Source organism: Magnolia sinica, chromosome 14 (genome assembly GCF_029962835.1).
Source record: "Magnolia sinica isolate HGM2019 chromosome 14, MsV1, whole genome shotgun sequence".
NCBI classification, from domain to species: domain Eukaryota; kingdom Viridiplantae; phylum Streptophyta; class Magnoliopsida; order Magnoliales; family Magnoliaceae; genus Magnolia; species Magnolia sinica.
The window spans coordinates 2696773-2716289 of record NC_080586.1 but is presented as its reverse complement, the minus strand read 5'-3'; the positions used below and the strand labels follow the sequence as shown (position 1 = coordinate 2716289).

At 39.4% G+C, this 19517-nt stretch overlaps 1 protein-coding gene across 2 annotated transcripts; it reads left to right on the top strand.

Annotated features, from left to right (window-relative positions):
• Positions 1-11397: 11397 nt before the first annotated feature.
• LOC131225233 (pyruvate dehydrogenase (acetyl-transferring) kinase, mitochondrial-like) lies at positions 11398-18713 on the top strand. Of its 2 annotated transcripts, XR_009161262.1 has the most exons (7): positions 11398-11725; positions 15539-15797; positions 16025-16205; positions 16438-16585; positions 17466-17682; positions 17914-17974; positions 18259-18713. XR_009161262.1 is itself a non-coding variant. In XM_058220716.1 (6 exons), the coding sequence occupies exons 1-6, from the start codon at positions 11477-11479 to the stop codon at positions 18315-18317; spliced, it is 1113 nt and encodes a 370-aa protein (XP_058076699.1). In that variant the 5' UTR covers positions 11403-11476; the 3' UTR covers positions 18318-18713. The 2 variants fall into 2 exon arrangements, 1 of the variants encoding a protein (XP_058076699.1); XM_058220716.1 differs by lacking the exon at positions 17914-17974 and having other exon boundaries at positions 11403-11725.
• Positions 18714-19517: the final 804 nt, after the last annotated feature.

Genomic DNA, 19517 nt, shown 5'->3' with positions numbered 1-19517 from the left:
TAGGCATGTCTTCACATGATTTTAGATGGTATGGCCCACTTGAGTTCCATATAGGACTGATTTTTGGGATATCCAATAATTTAAAGGGGACCAATCAAATGCACAGTGTTGATGTTCGACAAGCATCATGGTAGGCCCACACGGCTCAACCTCATGAGAAGTTCCCATGAGTTCGACCACATAGAACCTTTTCCCTGTATGTATATATATACAGGTGGGGCCCAACATAATGTTTTTGAGAAATCTACCTCGTCAATCCATTTTTCCTTATCATTTCAAGGCAATATCCCAAAACTGAGGTAGATCCAAATCTCAAGTGGACCACACCACAAGAAGCAATGGTGATAATGGTTCTCACCGTTAAATATTTTTTAGGGCCTACCGTGGTATTTATTTGACATCCAACCTGTAGATTAGGTCATACAGACCTCGATGATGGAAAAAAACAAATATCAACTTGATCAAAAAATTTGGTAGCCCTATAAAGTTTTTAATGGTGAGAGTTCAATCAACACTATGTGGCCCACTTGAGATTCTGATCTACCTCAATTTTGGGTTCATACCATAAAATTATTTTTAAAAATGTATGGACAACGTGGATTTATCACTAACAACTTGGCGGAACCCACCTAGCATCCCAACGAAAGAATTTCATGTGAAAAAGCTTCCACCGCCTCCTTCAAAAGAGTTAGACAATAGGGTGAAGAAGCGTACGAGAGAAGAAAACTCGTTCTTTAAGCTCGTGTTAAGAGTGCCTTCATCCAAACCATCTACCTTATCCGACGATTGATAAGAAAGTTCGCACATAGTAACGTGTGAACCGGTGCATAGCTAAGCGTTCCTCTCTCTCTCTCTCTCTCTCTCTCTCTCTCTCTCTCTCTCTCTGTATATATATATATAGTACTATGAGGTCGACCTCATGGGAACTTTCCACCAGGTCAAGTTGTGTGGGCCCCACTGTGATGTGCGTCAAAAATCAATACCGTGCATTTGATAAGTCCCTTCTAGGTTATGAGATATCCCAAAATCAACAGTATACCATACCATCTAAAACTATGTGAAGACATGCCCAAAAAATATAAAAGTACTTGGTGGGGCCCACCTGAGTTTTGGATGTGGCTGAAACTTGGTCTAACCCCTCATCCAACTGGGACACACACAATGGATGGGCTGGATTTGTGAACCACATCTCGGTGGGCCCATTAAAAGATTATGAATATTTTAATGGGACATTAATCCATCTAAACAATTGTATGTGGTGTGGCCCACCCAAGTCATGGATTGAATTGATTTTTAAGCCCGTGACCCACCATGGAATGGTTCACCTGACTGATGGGGTAGATTTTCAAAGCACATTACGGTGGGGCCCTATGAAGGTTTCAATGGTGGGTGTCATCATCCCCATCACTTTCTATGGTATGATCCACTTAAGCTTTGGATCTGCCTGATTTTTGAGTTCATGCCCTGAAATGATCCTGCAAAATGGATAAACAGTATAGATAAAACACATATATACATCATGATGGGGCCCATAGATGTCAACACACCACTGGGGTGGTGGTGTGGGGCACGCCACTCAATCCACGTCCAATTATGATAGCCATTTGATGATGAGTGGTCAGCAAGAAGAACGGTTATTGCAAGTCCCCATTCCATGAATATAACTCACATCATTTGAATGGTTAGAGCTGTCACCTCACTACAGCATTAGGCCATGGTCTAGTAACCTGGTGGCCCATCAGATGAACAGTCATAGTTACCAAACATGTTTCTTTCTCGCGTGTATTGTCCAAAAGCATGGACTTTTTGTGCACAACCTGCAAAATGGCATTCACTATATCACTATATTCATTGATTTGATATTTTGGTTGACTGTTGGCTGATTGTCATGGAAGTTTGAAATTACACGTGGCCGATGCCAATTCAAATTAAATTATCTAAAATGCAGGGCTGCATTTCTTCCCAATTGAGATTGGTTGAACAGTCCTAACAGCTAACTTGTACGTGCATGTTTACTGAATTGGAACATTTGGTTGTTTTTCATTTCAATCACCTACTATCCATGACAATGGGCCAGGTTTGAATTGTGCCCAAGCTTAGATTGGGTCCAACCTGGACATGGATGGATGTGGACTGGGTGGTGAGTAGCCCGCCACTCAAGTCAGTGGTGAAATGAAGTGGTGAGATTTAAATGATAGGGCCATACACTGTTAGAGATGAGCCAAGTATATGGTTGGCCGACAAACCATCCATGTGGATTGGGTGGTGAATAGGCCACTACACACGTCAGTGGTGAAATGATGTGGCGAGATTTAAATGGTGGGGCTATACGTTGTTAGAGATGGGCCGAGTACATGGTTGGCCGACAAACCTTAAGAAGGCTTAGGCCCATCTCTGGTAGCATCCGACCTCACCAATCAAATCTCGCCATTTCATTTCACTACTAAGGTGGCTCGTGAGCTCCTCACCATCCAATACACATCTTACATTGACATAATATGGTGGGGCTGAGCTCAAGCCTAAGAAATTTTGGTTAATCGGTATTGAGCCCATGCTTATTTAACTCTCTCTCTCAATGGGAACATTTCCTTGACTATTGCCGGTCATTCAATTGAAAAGTCCAGATTTTCAAATCTTCAAGGTTATAGATGTCTACTCACTGTTCACACCTAGCCTATCATAGTCCACGTTTATGAGAAGCTGTCATGTGTCGGCACTCATGTATGAACACCGAGAGGAAATCATACTCTTACCAAATAAGAGCTACAATACTTAGCGAATAGCGGCATGCAGCCTTTTAAAGTCAAGTTGCCTAGAGTCATGCGCATGTCTGCAACAGAAAAGACATATCATTTAAAGGCACGTGACCAACACACACATGACACATGTAACCCTGGCATGTACAGGAAGTTTCCCGATAGTTGTTGATGGTGGATTCCTCACAATCCAGTTCGCACGCAACACAATCGGTCCAAATAAAAAATGAATCCATAAAAATCAAATCAAATCACGATGGCAATGGAGAGTCCAAATCCTACCAGGACACGACTGACACGTAATTAAAAAAAATAATTAAAAAATCACAAGGAAACCTATGCATGGCCATGCCTCTCAAAAGCCTATAAAATTATCATCTGATAAAGAGCTTTGGGCCCTTGCCACACACACTCAACCTTAATACAGGATAATAATGCTTATACTTATTTTAACTTCTTAACTTAGATATTCTACTTTTGTCTAGTCACACTGAAGCAAGTCAAAAATCATTAGTCTAGATCTGTTATCGCATCATTGTAGTACACCTTAAGAGTATGTTAAACATCCACAACCATCGTCGTCGGATCACCGATCACTAAGTTTCGACTTAATGAATCACCAATTACATCCTGCTAACTTCACACTACGACCGTCTCACGGACATCTGGTATGTTTTTTCATGGTTGTTTTACCAGCACAAGCAGTCATAGTTATTTATCTTCTTCTTTGCTTAAATTATTTTCGTTTCTGTTGATGGTATTGTTCTTCCATATAAATCAATTGATGTTTAACTTTATTTTTTAGTCTTTCCCATCCATTATTAATTTATTGAAAAACCTAATATGTTATCATTGTTGAAAGAAAAGCTCTTAGCTAAAAGCAAAAATATTCCATTTTGAAGGACTAACCTGATGTAGAGCGGGTCGCAGAAAGTTTCATGGCGAAGATGGACCATAAAAGGCCCGATTGGAGACGGAGGTGATCTAGACTGTCAGAACTTAAAATGGACATATGTCGCAAACTAGAATGAGCTATCGGATGTACATGTACCATATATGATTTTGGGGTAGGACGAGCTACATTAGCTACCCAACCCCACTACGCCGGATTACCCATGCCGAATTTGCGAAATACCATCAGATTGACATTGAATTCCTGTTTTAATTTCGTTTTTACAATTTATAGTAAGTTTTAGTTCGTTTATAACTCTTCATCCGTTGGGCTTTAGGAGTTGCGCCCAACATGAAAAGTGCTTAGAATAATTAGGAGAACAGCGTCGTGAAGCCAAATAGGACACTTACTATTTTTTGCAGAAAACCATGAGCACTAGTAGGAATCACGACTGTTTATAAATAGTAAGTTTACTATTTATATTAAGTCGTGATTTATGAGAGTTTTAGTTGTAGTTTAATTCTGAAACTTCTTCCAAGGCTTATTATAGTAAGTCACGACTTATAAGAGTTTTAGTTGTAGTTTTATAGTAAGTCGCGATTTATTTAAATGAGTGTAGACTCATTTATTTCAATTATCAATCAATTTACAAATTTTCTACAATATTATTTTTTTTCCCGTTTTTTTTTTTTTTTTACCTCATGGATTTGGAAGTCTCTATGAGGAGTCCAGAAAAGCTTTGTGGATTCGAAGTAGTTATCCTTGAGGAAGACAGTGATCGATCTCATCACGTTTATCCCTACGTCATAACACTCCTCTTTTTAAATTGCATAATTGCTGTAACAATTGGTGGTTGAACAATCAGATCAACTTTCACAAGTCTTATCCTAATCTGGCTAATATGGCATATGGGGTCACAACCGTTCAATCGATTCGAGTTGAGTACGACTCTGGTACGCTCAACACTATTCCTAATTATACACATTGGTATGCTCAATACTATTCCTAATTATACACATTTAACCGAATTCAGGTTGTTTGTAACATGTGTGGATATATGTGGAGATTGAACAACAACATCTTCATTGTTATATTTCATCACAGTAGCAATTTGGATCACTAATATGACCTTATATCTAATGGTTAGTCCACAAATATCCTATTTTTAAAAACCTTAAGATGCATTAATGCAACTTCCATCTTAGAACACTTATTCCATTTGTACTTTCGTCATGATCAACTGGTATAAGATTGACAAGTAGCAATTAAACTTTCAAGTGAAACTTAGTAGGATGGAGAAAGATATTAAACATGTCTTAAATCAATAAAAAGCTTATCTAGAATCAAAGTCATTCAACCCTCACATCCATAGTATGTGTTGTGACCAAAATCAATATGGTTTGATGTTGGCAAATTTATATTAAAAAAGGCATGCAAATGTATCACCCATGCTGCACGGAGGCACCCTATGTAGGAACTATGTGCACTTGTAGGTGAAGTCGTCATTTAAATTGCTCATGCCTTAAGAAATCAAGCAAGCTCTCTTATAAAGTAATCACTGATATGACAGGTGTAGGATTAAATCAAAGTAAGTCTCATGGATGGCTAAAATTAAAAGAAATTATGTGGAGGGTTTAACTTGCATTATAGCTTGATCCAAGGGTCTAACTTGCATTATAGCTTTTAGAGGCCATAACTTTGTGATGATTATCTGTTTCGTGTATATAATATATCACTAAAATGCTATCAATAAGCTATTTGTGTTGTCCAATATGAAAGGTCATTGGACCCTCCATGATTTTTTTTAAAAAAAATATATTGTTTTGGGGTTAATTTTGGATTTTTCAGGCAAAGATTTGTTAATTTTAGTGAGTTAGTGATTTTTCCTTTCTTTTATATTTGTAGGGTATTTCACGATTTGGAGAGTCATTGAATAACTTAAAGTAGAGCTGTTCACGAGCAGACTTAGCTCGGTAACTCGCTCGACTCGGCTCGAAAAAGCTCGACTCGACTCGGATTGAAACTTTGTTCGAACCAAGTCGAGCCATATTTTGGGAGCTCGGAACATTTTGAGTCGAGTCTGAGCTAGACCTAGCTCGACTCGGCTCGACTCGGTATTGAGCTCGACTTGACTTAGCTCGAATCGACTCGGTTCGAGTTTAAGTGAGTATATAAGGGTTTAAGAAAAAACCCTCTACGCCCGACCCTACTCATTTCGCCCAACTGCAGCCATAACCCCATTTCTCCTTTCAAATCGCCCAAATCGACCGTCGGTTCGCCTAATACTCTCGAACAATCTCCTCTCTTAGCGATATTCCTTCTTCCAATGTCTGTCCGAACGATCTCCTCTCCTGGACGAAGTCTACTTTCCGACAATCTCCTCTCCCTGACGATATTTCTCTCCCAAAGTGAGTCATCTCCTCCACTCTCGAGCAACATCCGTCCGACTAGCGGAACCCATTCAACGAGCAACCACTGGCCAGACGAATATCTGGTATGGTCCGAACCCATTCGACCAACGACCACTGGCTGGACAAACCTCTAGTACAGTCGGACGGTGTATCTGGTACAGTCGAAGCTCAGCTCGAACTCAGCTCGAACTGGACCAAGCTACTGGCTGAGCCGAGCACAAGTTGTTGTTCCAAGCTCGAAGGCCGAGCCGAGCACAAGCTAAGACTCAAGCTGTCCGAGTCGACCATGAGCTGGGCAAAGCTCGACTCGGCTCGACTCGTATACACCTCTAGCTTAAAGTTATGAAAAATAATTTTAGATATTTTAGAAGTTATTTTCTATTTTAGAAAAGTCGTAAATCAATGGTTTGGTGTTTGTTTAAGTCATAGGGAATCGTTTTATTGGACTTTTAATCAATAATACCAGGCACTCATTTATTTCTTTAGAAAATTGAAAAAGAAGAAAATAGTTGATTTGAAAGAAAGTTACATTTTCTATTGAAGTCACTTTCATATTTGATATGGACGGGCCGCCACACTCAAAGATACCAAAAGCACCACGGCTTATGATAGAAACAATTTGAGAGGGAATTGGTTATTGTTAGTTTTCGTGTCACCTGTGTAATATGTTATTAAAATGCCGTTGATGAGCTTTATGCATTGACCAATACAAATTTTCGCTGGTCTCTACATGATTTTTTCAAAAATAAATTCATTAGTTTTAATAAATTAGAGGTTTTTCTTTTATATTTGTAGGGTGTTTTAAGGTCCAAAGAGTCATTAAGGGCCTATTTGGATACCACCAAATAAGTTACTTTTAGAGCAGTGGACAAATAACTTATTTGAGATAAGTAAGTTTGGTATATGATTAATTTATAAGTAGCTTTTTTATTTAAAGTTATTACTTTATTTTAATCAATATAAATCAAAATAAGCTACTTAGGGCAAAAGAAATTTATCTTAAGTAACTTTGCCATCCAAATGCCCCATAAATAACTTAAATTCATGGGAAATAATTTTAGATAAGTTATAATTCATTTTCTATTTCAAAAAAGTCATGAGTGGATGATTTAGTATTTGCACGAGTCATATAAAATGGTCTCATCAGACTTCTAATCGATAATATTAGGCACTGGCTGTGTACTTCATTAGAAAACATGAAAAATGGCGAAAGTAGTTGGATTGAAAAAAGGGGAAGGCGAAAATGTGATGGCTGACCCATGAGGTGTGTGATGTCATTGAGTTCTGTAAGCCCCACCATTATGCGTGTATTATATTTACATTAATCACCTATTTTTTGAGATCATTTTAGAGAGTAGCCTCAAATGAGTCAAATCTAAAGTTCAAATAGATCGTGCCAAAGAAAGCAATGAGAACTGAATGTCTACTATTAAAAACTTCTTCAGGGCACAAAAGTTTTAAATCAAGTTGATATTTGTGATTTTTCTTTATCTAAGTGAAATCTAGTATGGTTTTAAGGGTGGGTGTTATGGTCTCCCCGCTACTTTATGTGATGTGGTCCATTTGAAGTCTAGATTTACCTTGTTTTTAGACCCATGTCCTAAAATGATCTTGCAAAATGAATCAACAGTGCCGATATAACACTTACAACATGGGGCCCAAAGAACTTGGTGATGTCAACACACCACTGAGGTTGGTGGTGTGCGTGGCACACTACGGCTACATTTTCTATTGAAGTCGCGTTCACATTCCATATGGACGGGCCACCACACTGGCTAATACCAATAGCACCATAGCTTATGGTGGAAACAATTTGAGAGGGAATGGCAATCGTTGATTTGCATGGGACCCACCGTGTCATGCATATGGAATCCCAGGCATTCAGACACTTCATGGAGATCGGATGAAGGATCAAACCAAGAAAGCAAGTGGGCCCCAGGTGAAATCAAGGGTGGATTCACTGCCCCAAATATTTTGTTATGATGTGGTCCACCTGATTCATATATTTGGCTGATTTTTCTTAATATAGTGGTAAATTGAGGCAGAGCATTTGATGGACAGGTTGGATGTAAGGTGGGCCCCATCACGGTCCATTAGCACTGGAGTTATTTATTTTCCTCGTGAGCACCGCCAAAGTACCTAGACTTTCCCACCATTTAAATTCAAACAGCTACGTTGTTTCCCACCATTTAAGTACACAAACGGCGGGAATCTATAAGCATTTAAAAATTAACTCTTCAAAAGTCCATTTTGTATATCCCAGCCGTTGAGAAGGTGGGCCATGTATTAAATGCCAGGTGCAGCGATAGCTGGAACAATCCACTTATCAGGTTGGTCGTGCCATTGGCTGTCCATAGATTTCAAATGGCTTAGGCCGAATAGACCATTTTCTATTTAGCCTCTAGTGATCTTTGTGATATGGCCACCTTTTTTCACGGCTCAGATTTATACACGTGGCACATTGATGGGAAATACTGAAATATAGCTATACTCTGATTTTAAGCCCATGGCCCGACTTTGACTTGCTTAGCCCTGCCCTCATACATTAGGCACCCTAAATGTAGCAACCATGGACGTCCCAAGTGACCCTGCGTGATGGGATTTAATTGGCAGTCAGGGATACACCACTTGCAAACCTAGCAGCTTTCAAAGGATTCTTTGCTGGTGTAGGGCACCCAACCAAATCACATGCTGTATCACCGTCATGTGGAATCCTTATCTTATATGATAACTTTCAAACATGCTTTACATGGGTCATTTTTAACATTATCTTATAGAAGAAGTTGATATGTGTGGTTTCCCTTTATATATGTCCTTGTAATCTCGTGAAGTGGTTGGATGGCAAATAACCATAGGTATTGATTTTTAGTGTCATGCCCTAAAATGAGTTACAAAATAGGCATTAATTAGACACAAATATTGTGATGGGCCCCACATGGGCATGTCATAGGCAATTTGCCTTGGGATTACTAGAGTATATTAGGTGTTACCTTAGCATGTGGGGCCCACGCATGATGAATGTTTTGTATATCCATGCCGCACATCCATTTTCTCAACTCATTTTGAGAAGTTATTGAAATTGCACATATTGACCACCATGACACGTGAATGCTCGATAAAAATTAGAATTATGTATAAGTCCTAGAGAGAAAGGTGAATATGACTACTTAAAAATTATATCAATTAAAAATAATTAACACGTATGCTTTCAAGTCAAGTGGGTCCAATTGTATAGACTACAAATGATAAAACAAGTTGAGCTTTTAATTTATGTGCGAGATTGATATCTTATGTGTGCATGTGCTAACAATCAAATGCCTAGCATATAATCCATTCAAGTATTCCATTATTTCAATTAATTAAACTCATAAGCATGAATATATAAATATACTTAAATCACAATCACAAACACAAGTATATATAGTAGTTCGACTACTTATATACTCCACTCTTAGCAGATGCACTCTCCTCGAGTGTATTAGATTTTACTATTTTATAAAATTTCAACAAGTTCACCTCTAATCTCTACAAGCGTACACTTCCGCCAAAGGTCTACATAAGGACTTAACAAACGTACACTCCTGCCGGAGACTTACACAAGGATTTACACAAGTACACACCTGTGGTGGCCTATACAAGGACTTGATCGAGTTTGGGTTACAAATTCTATATTCAATCTTAAATAACGAAAGAGTATATGGACTCTAAATTGACAACCTTACTTATTGGATTGAGCCTCGTTGATGCGTTTTGCTTGAGATGCTCTTCACTTCTTGAATCCGCTTCTCTTGTACTCGATTGATAACCTTACTTGTTGGATTGAGCCTCGTTGATGCGTTTTGCTTGAGATGCTCTTCACTCCTTGAATCCGCTTCTCTTGTACTTTTTTGATATTCGAAAACGATCTTCTTTTGCTTACTTGAATCGGTTATCGAAAATGATCTTCCTATGAGATGTTAAGGCAATGAGAGTTGGGTTGAATCTACTATAAGTAATGATGTTACTTAGTTCCTATTAGTGATTTAACTAAATGAGTATTTTAAAGAGTGTTTAGACAAAGATTTACCTATAAGTTTGAGTTTAATCTCTAAAACAATGGAGAAATACGAGAACAACTTTATAATAGAGCTCGAAATGCTCATTAGAATAGTTAATCACAAAAAGGATGTGATAAATCTCTTTGGTTTGGAGTCTATAAAAGGGATATTGAGTGAGGAATCGCATAAACTCTAATTGTACAAAAAACCAATCAATTTGCTGAATGATTGAATACCATTTAATAGAGAACATGTATCTAATGGCTAGTTCAACAACATTGTCGATAGATCGATCAAACCTTCAATAGGATCGAACTGCCTTTCAATCTGATAAAGAAAATCCAGATATATGTAGCTTGTTTCCTATTTATAACTTGTCAATATGATCAAGATCCACTCAAAACTATTGATTTAGGCTGTTTGTTTGCCAACATCTTTGCACCTTTAAAGCTTAACTTAGCATGATTAATTAAAGGCTCGTGAGGTTATGGGATGAGCATACAATCAAATAAATTATCTAGAGACGTTTTAGACCTGAAAAGGTCTAAGATTATGGTTACCAAAGCGCTTCAATTTATCCGTTTCTTCACTCAATAATGTTTTAAGTGTTCATGTATTCCCGTATTAAGCTTTTAAGTGCTCAACCAACCAATTAACACAATGAAAATACCTTATAGATAAATAATTGCACAAGTAATTACCTCAAAGCTTAAGTAGATCTAAATGTTTGATAGACCTAATACTGGAAAAAGTGGTAAATGATCCTTAAAAACTTGTTGTAAGCCACAGATGTTTTGGATCAAGTTTATTTTTGTATTTTCACTCATCAAAGTCTGTCCGTCCTTATTAAACAGTTGGATTGCAAATCAACATTATGGATCTACTTATGGTGGGCCATAAGTGAAGTTTTTAAATGGCGTTCCTTCAATCACCACTGTTTCTTGTGGTGTGGTCCACCAAAGAATTTGGATCTACTTAATTTTTGGACCACGTACAAAAATAGGCTGGAAAAAATGGATGTACGGCTTCAATAGACAAAGCATCGCCAAGGTGTGGGCCCCACGGTAAGGGTAACAGCTCCCTCGGATTACACAGCACTACTAAAATCCAAAGCTACGTGGGCCGCACATCCGTGCTTGTGTTCTATCCAGTCCGTCCATCCGATTCGGCAGCTCATTTTTGAAAAACAAAGGCCCAAGCAACCGATGGTACGGGTCACGCAACCGGGCACACGGCTCCAGTTGTCAGAACAAAAACCCCAGGAAAACGCGCGAGCGAGGATAAGAGGAAATAACTGATAAGATCCCATCCGTTAATTATCGGCTTCTCTCTCTCTCTCTCTCTCTCTCTCTCGTGACAGTCACATGAGAGCTTGCAGCCATGGCGGCAAAGAAGGCTTCAGAATCATTTTCGAAGGCCTTGATTGAAGAAGTGCAGAGATGGGGTGGGATGAAACAGACCGGCGTCAGCTTGAGATATATGATGGATTTTGGTTCCAAGCCAACAGCGAAGAACCTTCTGATTTCTTCTCAGTTCCTGCACAAGGAGCTCCCCATTCGGATCGCCAGGCGAGCCATCGAGCTCGAGAACTTGCCTTATGGTCTCTCTGAGAAACCTGCTGTTTTGAAGGTACTCAATTCCGGTTGAATCTCCTTCTTCTTTTCGTTTTGGATGTGGGTTTTCTTTTCCTGGTATTCGTTGGCGATTCTTCAGGTGGGTTTTGATTTTTGGAGCATTTTGTTTGTATTTTGGGTCGATTCTGCAAAGTTTTTTCTTTTTCTTTTCCCTTTTTTGTTATCTGGTGCCTATTTTACACGTCTGTTTTGATTTTTGGAGCATTTTGAGGTTGGTTTTGCAACCGGGTTTTGATTTTTGGGGCGTCTCGTGAAGTTTATGCGTGTTATTTTTTGGTTCTTGTATTGTAATTGGAGTGTTTTTGTGCTGATTCTGCATATGGGTTCTGATTGTTAGCATTTTCTGAAGATCGTGGATGTGGGTTCATTGGCTCTTGCAGGGGTTCGTACGGGATTTTGTATGGGTGTTATGATTTTCAGAGCATCAGGCAAGATTTTGCTTGAGTTTTGTTGATGCAAAAATCTGGATCACCCTCCGCCGAGCTCTGTGTGCTCGGAGCTGACCCTGGTCCTGCACAAATGGAAGACAAAAGGAGACCCTGACTAGAGCAGGGACCCTCCGATGCCAAAGTCAGGCTAGGAAACTGGGTCTAATTAGCGTAGAGTTGGGGGGAGGGTATTCGATATTGGGTACCTGTTCCTGTAGAAGTGATCCGTATTTATACATGAGGATTGCAATGAACGTGTCCGATAATTTCGGCATGCTCATCGCCACTACGCGAGGGCTACGCGCGTGCAGTCATCCGCAGTTACCCGGAGATCGTGTTATGAGCATTACTCCAGTCATGCGTTACTGCTTTCATTGAGTAGAGAGGCTCGGCTCGAAGGAACACTGGATGGGTAGGTGATGCTCTCCTGCATTCCGAGTCGACATAATCGGGTCGGACGTGTTGTTGTAGCCCCAAGACCTGGCTCGTAGGATGTGTGATGACTCATTCCGAGTCTCGGATCGGTGTCATAACTCTGCAAGAGCCCTCGGGTCGGACACTCACCTCGGGTCGGAGGCTTATCAGTCCGGGGCCTTGCTCATTGGTGCCAAAGTTGACCTTGATGCGGCTCCATTTGGATATACCCATAACAAGTTTATTTTTAAATGGTTGTAGTGTTGCCTGTAGATTCTGCGTGTAGTAGGTTTTGATTTTGAGCATTTGGTGAAGATTATGCATTATGAGTTGTTTCTGGTTCTTCAGGGTGCGTTTGGATGCAATTTTAAATTGGATTACAATTCTGTTGTGTAATAAAGTGGAGATAAATAGATTGTAGTTTCCTTCCATAGCATTCCTACCGAGGGTTGGGCTCCAAATTGCAGTCTTGTTCCTCTCAAGTTGGACTCAAATGAAACATGACTGCAAGCTGAGGGCTTCTTGCCCTTTATGAATTATAGAAAACATTGTTAGTTTTTCTCACTTCTTCTTAATTAAACTAAATGTTAGTTTTTCTCACTTCTTCTTCAATGAATTATAGAAAACATTGATTCTCCTTAGTGAGTGTGTGTGTGTGTGTGTGTGTGTGTGTGTGTGTGTGAGAGAGAGAGAGAGAGAGAGAGAGAGAGAGAGAGAGAGAGAGAGAGAGAGGACACTGTTTTTCTTAGGGCCAAAGGAGAGTCATTTCTTGGGCATTGGCGCTGAACCTCTTTATGGGTGTCGATAGGGTAGATCTTCTGGGGGACTTGGTAAATGTGTTGTAAATTCTAGGTACAGTGGGGTTGGCAATGGCCCCTCACCATCCTTCTTTTTGCTGTGTGCTTCTCTGTGGCTGTATCTTTTGCTTGTTTTAGTAAATTTTCTGTGTTATTTTCACAAAAAGAAAGAAAGAAAGAAAATCTTTTGGATTCTTATAGTGTCATCTTGAATCTGCAATTGGTTTTGATTTTTGGTGTGTTTTTTTTGAGATTCTTAGTTGGGTTTTGTTTAGTGCTCTCTTTTATGCTGCTTTTGATTCTTGAATCATTTTGTAGTTATTCTGCTATGGGTATTTGATTCCTTCCTTATTTCAAATGGGAAGTATTTGATTCTTTCCACCTAACCCACATTTGGCCATGTTGATGGTTATGCTTATTATTTGGATTTGGTGTGTTTTCAAACTGGTTTTGATTCTTTTGCAGCATTTTGTAGTGTTTTGTGTTGATTCAGCAAATGGGTTTGGGGTAGCAGGGGTTTTGGTCTTGGTGGTATTTTGTGTTGATTCTGCATCTTTTTTTCTTAGAGCATCAAGACGCATGATTCTGTGAATGATTTTTAATTTATAATTTATTTGGTGTGGATTTATTTATTTATTATTATTTTTTTTAACACACGCACACACACCCCCACACACTCACGCGGTAGTGGGATTTCACCACCTGTGGATACTTGAACCCTTGACCAGGAGTTGAAACTCCTGAGAGTCTACCACCCGAGCAAGAGTAAGGATCCAGTGTGGATTTGACTCATGGGTTTCAATTCTATTCTGTTGCAGATTCTCTCTTCCTGGTTTTGGTTCTTGCAGTGTTTCATGCTGATTTTGCATTTTTTATTTGATTCTTGTTGCATCTAGTATGGTTTTTAAATGGTTTTTGCTTTTGCAGCATTTACTGCCATTCTTCAATTTGTTTGTCATTTTAGAGTTGGAGACACCTCAGCTTTGACAGATTGATTGATTTTGCTACTAAGCAATGTTTTTAAAATCCTATGATTTATGATGTACAGTTTGAGTCGAATCTTAAGTAAAACGATTTGAATCCCAACTTGAATCCCTTTTTAGATGAATCCTATGATTCTATGATTTGAATCCTATGATTTATTATTCAAATCATACTTGATCTTTTTTTATTTTACGCTTTACTTGCCTTTCATTTTAAGTTTAATGTTTTTAAATTGGTGAGGGCTTGAGGAATCCTTTAGAACAGGTCAATTATTTTATTATGTTCTTTACAACTTGCAAGAGATTACATGATGGATATTCTCCTCGACATTAAATCATTTTGCATCATGATTTCTTACTTCTTAATTGGTCGAAACACTAAATTGATATAGTATTCAATAACGGTCATGGTGGCCGTAAGGGCCAGCCTTTTGGTTGTTATGAGCGGACAGTAACGGCCGTTACACCCTCATAATGGCCGTTACGGCCCTGTAATGAACGGATTTTTTTTAAAAGGAAAAAATGCATCGGCCCTGTGTCAGCCCATTACGATCTTTTCAAGTTGGTCATTACGGCCCCTTGCCGCTTAATGTTCACCACTGTTACTGTTACATAACAATCGTTAACGTAACTGTTTTTTAATACCATGTGCATGACTTGTTTGGAATATTTTGTATAGATGGCTGCTATCATGTTGACCTATATATATATATATATATATATATTGTGGTAATGATGGTTAAAAATCAAAATATCTTTTTTTCTCCAGTTTACAAGATCAAATGCCGCTTTTCCATCGTGATTCTGTGCTCAAGAAAGGTGAAAAGAACATAAATTATTAAAGGATTCTTGTATGCTTTTCAGGTAAATTTCTTGCATGACAAAAAATAAAGGCCAGAGTCCTCTAACACCATCATGATATGGTGGTATTACTGCATGCATATTGCCGTGAAAGGGATGATTGACGAGTTTTTTTTTTTTTTTTTTTTCTGATTTATTTATATTTTGCACCTTTTTTTTTTCAAAATTTTAAAATAAAATTATGATTTACAGTATGATTTGCAATTTGAATGATTCAACACTAATTGTGATTTGTGATACGGTAACAATTTTGACAACATTGCTACTAAGCACCAGGAGCTGTCAATGTTTTGAGAGGGGCACTCATTTCATTTTGTACTTTCAGGTGCGAGATTGGTATTTGGATTCCTTTCGTGATCTTCGATCCTTTCCGGAGATCAAAGATTCAAATGACGAGTTGTCTTTCACCCAAATGATTAAAATGATTAAAGTGAGGCATAACAATGTTGTGCCTGCAATGGCTATGGGCATTCAGCAGCTGAAGAAAGACTTGGGCCCAAAGGTTGAGCCCGGAGAGCTCGATGAGATTCATCAGTTTCTCGACCGTTTTTACATGTCAAGAATCGGGATTCGCATGCTCATTGGTTGGTTGTCCACTTCTCATTCTTTGTCTTCCATTCACATTCTTGAATACTATGCCACAGAGTTTCAGGATTCCACACTAGCCTATATCAGCTTGTTTAATGATGTCAAGGCTCCTTATCTAATAGGGTTCAAATTGCCATTGCACCGTATTTAAAGGTCCAGCAGCACCAACTTCATATTCAATTAGTAACTTCACTGACGGAACCTTATTTTTGGTGAAATCCAGGCCAGCATGTCGCTTTGCATGATCCCGATCCCCAACCTGGATGTGTAGGTCACATACATTGCAAGATGTCTCCTATGAAAGTAGCAGAAAGTGCCAGTGAGGACGCCCGCAGCATTTGTCTACGGGAATATGGGAGTGCACCTGACATTATCACATTTGGGGACCCCAACTTCACCTTCCCGTGAGTTCTTTGTTCAACGTTATGATCTTTAGGGCTATCAACTGGCCAGGCCTGGGTTAGTCTGGGTGCGGGTTTTGAACTGGCTGGCAGAACCTTTTGAAAATGTTGATTTTGCTTGGCCCGAGGCCCACCATTGACAGCCCTGACCATCTTAGTCCTAGTCACGATTACTCATTTGTCATTAAACTTGTGAGTTGACGGTAGTTATTCACTGATCGTGCTTCTATAACAGGTACGTTCCTTCACATTTGCATCTCATGGTATTTGAGTTGGTTAAGAACTCCTTGCGTGCGGTTCAAGAGCGTTTTATGAATTTGGATAAGTACCCGCCTCCTATTAGAATCATCGTTGCCGATGGGATAGAGGATGTCACAATAAAGGTATTCATATAATGCCTTTTAATTCCACTCTTCTAACCATATGACTAATGATTAAATGAATTTTGATTTGAGTTGTGAAATCTTTTAATTTTTTTAGGGTCCAACCATTCGAGTTGTGAATTCTTTTTGCCAATCCGTGGTACTTCAAGCAGTCCTTAAGAAGATCAAACAAACACATTTATGCCATTTTCGCATGTATTTTCCTTTTAAATCATTCCCCCCACCATAACACCCATTTCTAGAAGAGGTGCGCTCCAGTGGGACCGGTACCACTGGAGTGCACCCCTTTATTGAATGCTATTACATTTAGGCTTATGAAGGTTGTTTCCGCAAAGACTGATCATATTGCAGAATGGATAGACACAAACCGTTGGACAAATTTGTTTGCCATTTTGGTGGTTGTGCACTCATGTAGAGAAAGTTTTGTGAAATATTAAAAGCATTTTACTTATTTCAATTGACCAGAATAATAGCCGGGTGAAAATATAAGATCCTAGCTTGAAGATTGGATGGCTAGTATGATTCGATGTGGGAGAATTTGGGGGCAGGTCCATCAACATTGGTACCCGCCATATCAATGGTTTCTATGAGCTAGCCATGGTCCCTATCCTACATACTGAGTTCCTAAGGGTACTACATGTCCCTGGGCAAACGACCATATAAGTCGTCGTATGGGTCAGTAATTAGTCACAAGAGTTCCATGAATATTGCTTCCTCTGCCAAAGCTTACCCAAAAAAAAAAAAAAAAAACTTTAATCTTAGCTGATCATGCAATTTGATTCTATTATCTTCTATTTGAAGTTAGTTATACGGTTGTCACATTTATGTGTTTTGGGGTGTAAGCTATGCTCATTGGTCATTTAATGTCCTTGCATCCCAGATCTCAGATGAAGGCGGTGGTATTCGGAGAAGCGGTCTTCCAAAGATCTTTACATATCTATACAGTACGGCCAAAAACCCACTTGACGAGCATACGAACATTGAAGGAACAACTGATGGTGCAACAATGGCTGGATATGGATACGGTCTCCCAATAAGCCGCCTCTATGCCCGATATTTTGGAGGTGATTTGCAAATTATCTCTATGGAAGGATATGGTGAGCACCCATCTCTTCTCCTTTTCCTGTTGTACATTGTAGTGTGCTATCTTTTTCTGCCCATCCCCTCCGTTTTCTGTAGTGTTGTCTCTTTTTATCTAAATATTAGAAAGAACAGGCACTCTTCTGATTTTTATTTATTTGTTAGTTATCAAGCTAGTAAGTGATCTCTGTATATGTATATAAGAGCCAAAAAATACATATATAAGATCCGAATCATTGGTCTGCCAGGCCTGCCATAGATGGACCATATCGGCACAATGCTGGATGCCACTCTTGAGGAATTCTCATTGTATGTGGATGGTTGGACTTCTTTAAACTGCCTGTTTGTACTTCTCGAAGGTCCTTTAATTGGTGGCTAGGATGGTCCCAGCTGTTCTGATTGTTGGATATGACCTGTTTATGGTAGGGCCCCACCGCATGATACCAAGAATGCTTCATAACCAGGCTTAGATAAATGGGTGTAAGACTGGATCCGTCAGTTCTCTGCGCACTCCTTTTTAAGTCGTTTCACTTTATTTCATTGATCGGCATCCAAATTCATGCTCCAATGCCAGCTTACATTCTGTTTTCCAGGAACTGATGCATACCTTCATCTATCACGATTGGGAGATTCGCAAGAACCATTGCCATGATTCCAGCCTGCTTGTTCATACAACAGAACTCTCAGTTTTTGAAGTTTGACAACACTACCGGTAATAATATGCAGCCGATGAACATAGACCGTTTGGATTTGGTGGGGCGCTTGTTTAGGCAATTAGAGCAACTGTTCATTCTTTATTCCAGCCAATTTACCAGGTTCAGATTCATTCATATGGCCTCGAAAAACCGTAGAGGTTTTCCTGTGCCGTGTGATGCTCCCTTATGCATTTTGAAACTTGGGGCACCCGGTGCAGTTCTGTCTATGCAGCTCTTGTATGTAAGTTTGGTTTCTCATCCCTTTGTTGAAATACATGTGCAGATGCATGTGAATTTACATCCTTCATGTGTTTGAATCTGTTGTATGGAGTATAGATTAGAGATTACATGGATACGTGCATCTGTGCTCCTTGGGCATATTTGAACAGCATCCAACATTTAAGGTGCGTTTGGATGCTCTATTGAATTCAATTGCAATAAGTCAATTCCATTAGGAGGAAATTTACAAAAGTCTTCAAGTTAGACTTGAAAGAAACGCAACTTCTCATCATGATCAACGTTGCATTTGGATGCTCTATTGAATTCAATTGCAATAAGTCAATTCAATATTGAGGAAATTTACGAAATCTTGAAAGAAACGCAACCCCAATCTGTGGGCTATTTCTCATCAGGACTGCCAGGAAACATCCATTTACTTCTGTTACTTCTTCCTCTTTAGTGGATTTGAGTATCCACAATTCAATTCAATTTGGATGCAGCCTTAATGATCGTAATGGTTTGTTAGGGTGTCCCACTTGTGGAGTGGAGCTAGCCCCACATTGGTCATTCCCTCCTTATTGAGCCGCTGCGATTCATTTCAATCCAGCATCCAAGATCAATATCGAGGCACATGGTCTCATTGTACTTTGGAGATGAAATTTCGCACCCCGGCCACGGGGACTCGTTGGCTTAAGCTAACCCCAATAATATTTTTTCCTGGGTTCACAAGGGCCAACAAAGATGGTGGGGCCCACATTTATACTTTGCGCTACTCGCTGCAGAGTGACAGAGGGGTTGCACAGGTCCAAGATCCTTTGTTTCGAGTCGACACTCTAGAGGTATATGCATCGAAAATCGAACTACAAAGGGAACCCACAAACTGCAAAGCTTATCTATTTAGGCGCAATACTACGCATGCTGGCCTGCCACCAATTGAA